The sequence below is a fragment of the Canis aureus genome, chromosome 6 (assembly GCF_053574225.1).
Source record: "Canis aureus isolate CA01 chromosome 6, VMU_Caureus_v.1.0, whole genome shotgun sequence".
In the NCBI taxonomy this organism is placed as follows: Eukaryota; Metazoa; Chordata; class Mammalia; order Carnivora; family Canidae; genus Canis; species Canis aureus.
This window is the reverse complement of record NC_135616.1, coordinates 48,778,211-48,785,426: the sequence shown is the minus strand read 5'-3', so window position 1 is coordinate 48,785,426 and position 7,216 is coordinate 48,778,211. Positions and strand designations below refer to the sequence as shown.

Here is a 7,216-nt window from a genome sequence, read left to right as displayed (position 1 = left end):
AAGAAGTTGGACAGGTAGGATTTGGTAATGCTCCAAAGTGAAGAACACACGTGCCATTAATAACAGATTTAAATGAAGAAAAGGAAAATATCTAAAATTAAATATCTGTGTTTAATTCAAATTTTGAAGTCTTGCAGTAACTGAAAAGTGTGAATGTTAAGATGAATTTACAGAGAGGCTCTAAGCTGCCAAAAAGTAACTTGATGAACTGAAAGCTTCATTTCTCTTTTTCAGGAGTGAAAAATTCAACTCCTTGGAATTATCTTCTGTATCTGATTCTGGTTGCGCAGGATTGGATCTCTACAGATTGAAGACAGAAATGATCATTCTGTCATTTAAACTACAACAGAAGAGTTCTTTGGAAGTTTTCTATGTATGAAAAGGGAAAACAAAATAACATTTCTCTTAAAGGATTCCATTTTTAGCACATTTGACTGTCACATGAAATTATTTTATTTATATGGGAGTCTTGAAATACTTACCTATCAGCAACTTTTGACATTTTTAACCGATGTCTATCTAACTGTATTTGCCAATATTTAATCTGAAAAGAGTTAAAGAAGTAGTTAAATAATTAATGACATTCTCATAATTTTCAACTCTACCTTCTGACAGACTGGACAATTCTAAATAAGAACACGTTCTAAGTCAGTAAAATTTCAAAGTCTCAAAAATCAAATGAGACGGCTCTGAAAATTCAAGTGTTTGAATATAAACATAGCCAATATCACTTTAGAACAGCAATGAATTTGAGCATTCTGCGTGCTTTTGCAAAATGTAACCTTATTTTAAATGTATTGTAGAGATTATAAACATTTATTCATCATGAATGACCAGATCAGAATCACCCCAAATATTAAATTCAGAAAATAAGTATATTTGTTATTTGTACTATAATTTCAAAGTAAATCCTACTTCCTACCACTAGCCCAAGAAAACATCAATGCTATGTGTTTAGGAATAATTTTATCAACATTTCAGGACAAACACTCACCTAGGTATAATCACATATGGAAAACTTAGAACTTTCAAAATTACTTTCCATTCATGGTGATTATAAATATACTAGAAAAAGTATTATTGCACTATTGATAAACACAATAAAATATCAGGGGAAAATAATTCAAGGGGAAAAAGCCCCATAACCAAAGCTGACTAAGAGATTTCACTATTATTTGATATAAGAGACACTGGTGTTTACTTTGAAATATTAGTTGAGCCAATACTAGTGATCAATTAGTGAAACAAGAAATGATGTATATAATAACTGTACACCACTGTTAATGAGGGAAAACCTCAAGAGGCTTATAGAGAGCAGTTCTGGAAAAATAAGAAAAAGCACTCTGTGAAGCATTCGTAAAGCATGTGACTTAACGTCACTGGCTTCTTGTCTTTTTATTCTTTAAGACGAGCTCCAGAGTACAAAATACCTCTTGAAATGGTGATACTTAAACATCAGTGTACATCCTTCTAAAAAACTGGTTGGGGAATTAAAGAGTAAAGAGATTTGAAAACCATCTCCATAGATTGATCGATACATCTTAAAATTAAATGATTTCACTAACTTTTAACTGCAAATCTTCTCTATGAAACAGTTAACCATACAAATAACCTTTTAAAAATCTCTGCTATTGACATTCACCATGTAGTTTTCATAGCTACTACTCTGAAACCATGGGCAGGTCATTTTATAGGCAGACCCACCTGTTGTTGTAACTCATCTTCTGTTGGAGGTTTAGTTTCTGGTGTGGGTGTGTGGGTAGGACTGTGACTTCTAATGTCATTTTGTAAACCATAGACAGACTATATTAAAATAAAAAAGAAATATATTAGGGCAAAATATCATTTATAGTCACAGACTTTCTAAAAGGTAATTTTGCGTTACATATTTAGCAAGGTAACTCAAAGCTTTGCTGCATATTTGATGAAACTTCTCATTAAAATTCAAAGGCACTGCTATCATAAATATCATATGAATATAAAATAGAAGCATAGCTCTTTGAAAAAATATGTGGTTAGATTATTAACTGTGACAGAAAACTGATTATGTGGAAAGAACATGGTAAGTCTGATAATAAGATTTGGGGATGGACTGAGACTCCTAAATTGGGGAACAACAACACTATATAACATTTAATAGGTATTGATTTTAGAGTAAAATAGAATAGAATAAAAATGTAATAAGCTAAAAGAAAATGAAAGTAATTTGAGTTTTACAGAATGGGATACTGAGGAAAGAGACTAGTTAATAGTTCCATTGTTGAATTAGTCTCTGCTAGTGTGATCAAAGACACCCCAGAGCGCTCCAACTTTCCCAACTCAGCACTGGGTTGTTTTCCTACTCATACTGGCCTTGACATTCAGTACCATTGGGGGTGCCTTTTGTAAACACAAGGGCCCCAAAGTTTTTATATATCGTTGGAAATCTTGATGCCCTAGTGCTTCTTTTGTATTTTGTCAAAAGGTCAAATCTACTACTTAGGAATGTTCTTTTTTGAGAAAGATGTATTACAAAGGCATCTGGATGGCTCAGTCCATTAAGTGTCTGCCTTTGGTTCAGGTCATGATCCCAGGGCCTGGGATGGAGCCCGGAGTTGAGCTCCCTGCTCAGTGGGAAGTCTGCTTCACCCTCTCCCTCTGCCACTCCTCCTGTTCCAGCTCTCTCTCAAATAAATAATTTTTTTTAAAGACCTTTGCTTAGTAAGTATAAATAAAGATCTGGAGACTTAAAGAGACAAAACAATTTTTAACTGAGGGTGAGACATCTGTCAACTTAAGGGAGAAGCCAAATAACTTTTTAATATCAAAGAATTATTATTTTAAAATAAAGGATTTGATATGAGCTACAGAAGGCTTTTTGGACATGAAGATGAAAGATAAGGACATAATAAAACTTTATGAGCCCACAAAATTAAAGTTACCAGATAGGTTTGGAAGAAACTCTTGAAATCAGAAGAAGGTAGATCCAGATGCTTAACTGAGCCAATTTAATTCTCTAAATTCAAATATATTCTGTTCTGGACCTATTTTCGCTCAGATTCTATCTTTTCTTAATGTTCACCTCTCGGATCTATACCTGGGCCCTTTAGACAGATTTGGTTTTTCCCTTGTAACTCCCCATTACTTTGTTCTTAGGCTTTCTTCAATAGATTTTGACTTGGCTTCAACTTACCTGAATCATCCAATTTAGACTATCTTTACTAAGCCTATCAATCCGCCCCCTCTTGACCTAGCCTCAACCTCTGTGAAAGCAGGTTCTGGTACAAGGCAACCATTTCAACCCAATAAGCAGCACATATGCTGTGAATTAATTACTAATAGGATTGAACTGAATGGTTCAGATATTCTTTGTTCTTTCATTTATTCATTCAACATCTATTGAACACCTACTATATGCTGGATATAATGCTGAGCATTAGGGATATAGAAGTAAATAAAGATAGATATGTTTTCTCCTCCATTGGAACTCACAACTTAGTGGAGGGGAAGCATGTTACACAAATAATCACACAAATAAACACATGATTAAAACTATGCTAAGTGTTATGAAGGAAGATGATAATAGGAGCATAGGGCCTGAAGTACAAGGAGACTTAAATTTCACCAAAGAAACAAAAGGCCTATGTGAACTACTAATAGTCATATTTGAACTTTGAACTCTGAAGGAACAGTTGAGGTTGACTTAAAAATTAGGCAAGTAGGGATCCCTGGGTGGCGCAGCGGTTTGGCGCCTGCCTTTGGCCCAGGGCGCGATCCTGGAGACCCGGGATCGAATCCCACATCGGGCTCCCGGTGCATGGAGCCTGCTTCTCCCTCTGCCTGTGTCTCTGCCTCTCTCTCTCTCTCTGTGACTATCATAAATAAATAAAAATTAAAAAAAAATTAGGCAAGTAGAAGATAACCAATTATTCAATAACTGTAGACATTTTCCAATGTCTACAATTTTTCAGTTGATTTATTTATTTATTTATTTATTTATTTATTTATTTATTTATTTATTTTTTATTGGAGTTCAATTTGCCAATATATAGCATAACACCGAGTGCTCATACCATCTAGTCATTAATTTTTGATAAAGAAAATAAAAGGACTCTATGGCTTGAACACTGCATTCTTTTCTACCTTAGTTTAATTACCTAAAGTTCTTTTTTTTTTTTTAAGATTTTACTTATTTATTCATGAGAGACACATAAAGAGGCAGAGACATAGGCAGAGGGAGAAGCAGGCTCCCTTCAGGGGATTCGATCCCAGGACCCTGGGATCATGACCTGAGCCAAAGGCTGATGCTCAACCATTGAGTAACCCAGGTACCCTAATTACTTAAAGTTCTTAATAAGAATCTACACTCATGTAAAAAATGCTTATAAGGTAAGATAGCTGACTGTTTTAACAGTAAGTTTTTAGGTTAAGACTAAAAAGAATTAAAATGACTGCTAGAAAAATACTGCATTTTATGGTATCATGGAAGTAAAATGATCTATAAGCTATCTTATGTTTCTACATTTCTTTGATTCAGTAAGCATGCATAGCACATAGGCTCATGACAGTCTATGTAAGATTTAAATCCCTGGGAAGTGGTGTTTAAAACAGTCTTCTAGCAGCTTACTGGCTCTGAAGTTATTGTGGAGTTTCCTACATGTTTCTTTATCATACATGCAGGTAAACAAGAGTTCTCTCTTTCATCAGTCAGAGTGCCTTTCATTTTCTAGGGACCAGTGATAGCTTTTAACTTTGGTTCTTGGCCATAGTGCAAATGGCCATGTTTAATAAAGTTTTATGTACATGACTTATTTTATGGACAAAGGAGGTAAGGAAATTGATCCTATTCTGGCAGACAAGTTATGAGGATCATTTGAAATGTAAAAGGCTTTGAATCTTTTTTGAAAAAGGAAATATATTACAATGTTGGGTGGAGTAGAGCTAGCAACAGATAGGACTGGAGAGGAAGAGACATGACATTGTCTCTGTGGGGGAAAATAACCAATTGGGATCCATTTTGAGTTGTTAGCAAAGCTAGTTATTAATCAAGATGCTTTGACTTGATGAATATGTCCATTTATTCAAATTCAACGTGCCCAAAACAGCTTTTTTTCACATAGGATACCATCCAAATGAATACTGGGTAAGTTATTCATAAAATGAAACAGATCTGACTTTCTACATAAACCTGTTCAATATGATTTCCCTTCACATCTTAGGAGAAGTCTAAGAAAATGGTCTCCTACTTTTATCTTTGGTGGGAGAGAGGGCTTTAAAACAGAAAGTAAAGAGTGCAGGAAGCTTTTATGCCTTTCTATATGGAGTGAAATCTCTGGGATTTTTTCAACTGGTGGTGGAGGGAGGGGATATTTCTCTTTCTTCTGGATTTCTCAGCTCAACTAGAGAATGGATTGTGACCACATCTGCTGCCATGTGGAAGAAGCCAATGCAGAGCCAGGGCCAAGAAAAGAGGGCACGCGAAAGTGAGAGAGAACTCTGATGAGTCCCTAGGTCCATCACCTCTGAGGGCTAACTCTACCTCTGCCAACTCCCAAGAGTTTAGTATATGCCCTGAGTTTTGCTATTTTGAGCAGAATATCTCTTGCCCGTCACTTAATTGTACTTCTTATTTAAAACCCATTTGTGTTAATCTAAGACATGAATAATTTCTTCTGTTAAAAATAAAATTCCACATTATGCATATAGAAGCAAGGAAATGACAATCTTTTTATGTATAAACAGCTATAGCCACTGGGTTAAAAGCAGGACACAGAGACATTTAATTATGAATTTCCTAACTGTTTTTCCAGAACCTGCACATTAGCTATTACCTAAAATATGAAGTGTCTTAATGCCTAAATAGGTGACAGAAAAAAGAAAAGTAATGAAATAAGAAACAGCTTACTGTTGTTTTGAAACATGGGTTCTGAAGTTATAGGAAACAATCCAAAGTGGGGGTTTAGTCATGTATATACAAATGATTTTTCATTTTCCTCAGGTTTTGTGTTGTCCTAGGGCTCCTCTACTATTGTCTTACAGATGGATCTATCCTGTGATGGTTAATTATATGTGTCAAGCTGGCTGCACCACAATGCTCAGATATTTGATCAGACATTATTCTGGATGTTTCTTTGAGGATGTATTTTGCATAAGATTAAAATTTAAATTAGCAGACTTTGAATAAAGCCAAATGCCCTCCATAATGTAGGTGGGCCACATCCAATTACCTGAAGGCTTGAAGAGAACCAAAAGACCTCTTCCAAGCAAGAGAAAATTCTGTCAGCAGATGCCAATTCTTCCCTGGGACTCTAGCCACTGCCCTACCTCATCAGATTTGGCGTTTGGCAAACCTCTAAAACTGCATGAGCCAATTTCTTAAAATAAATCTTTATCTCTCTCTCTCTTTCTCTCCTGACCCCTTTGGGGAAATCTGACTAATACACAACCTGACCTATTATAATTAAAATTTCAGAAACAGGTTGGAGAAAATCAGGTACACAGTGCCACTTGAAATTTGCCTATATTAGGCTGATTTCTTTCTGGCTATGCTATATTATCATTCCTTCACAGAGATATAAGGAAATACATTCCGCCTACTTCTTTGTATTTTAGTAAAGACAGATTTAAAAACTGACTAATCCTAAATACTTAAAAATATCTCAAATCAGATGTACTTCTAAGCCTTCTCTTCACATATTCGATAAACATATTTGAAATGCAACAATTAAATATAGCATTCTAATCCCTGACATTCTTTAGGTACATGTGATGGATTATTGCTTTAGGGATTTACTGGGTCCCTTATTCTTGTTAAGATATATAATCATGAGAAATATTATTGCAACTGAATGCCAAAGAAATGAACAGCAGCTCTCTTTGCTAAGGGCAGCATCTATTTGTAAAAATGAATTATAATCCATGGGTTCCACTTTCTTACCAGCAGTAGTTTAAAACAGAGGATGGTCATACCACTAAGAGAATGAGCAAAGGACACAGCCTATTAGCTGTGGAAGGCAAAGACAGTTTCCAAAGGTGATAGGCTGGCCTCTGCCATTTCTATCTAAGCCTTGCAACCCCACAGAATTGCCCACTCCACAAGGACAGAACTGTGAAAGCTTCAGAGGATGATGGGACAGTTTCTTATTTACCGTGTAGTTTTTTGGTAATGAAATGGTGTGGTGATTTAGAATCCCAAATCATTCAACTTCCCTTGACAATATGTTATGGACTTAGTTGC

General features: G+C 35.3%; 1 protein-coding gene across 6 annotated transcripts in view; it reads right to left on the bottom strand.

Moving 5' to 3' along the window:
• RGS7 (regulator of G protein signaling 7) overlaps positions 1-7,216 on the bottom strand; it is a 581,352-nt gene that overhangs the window by 29,261 nt on the left and 544,875 nt on the right. For all 6 annotated transcript variants that reach the window (XM_077901487.1, XM_077901490.1, XM_077901486.1 and 3 more), the window contains 2 exons: positions 1,705-1,803; positions 483-544 (listed from right to left, as the gene is read on the bottom strand). In XM_077901487.1, coding sequence (XP_077757613.1) covers positions 483-544; positions 1,705-1,803 — 161 coding nt within the window. The remainder of the gene's footprint in view (positions 1-482; positions 545-1,704; positions 1,804-7,216) is intronic.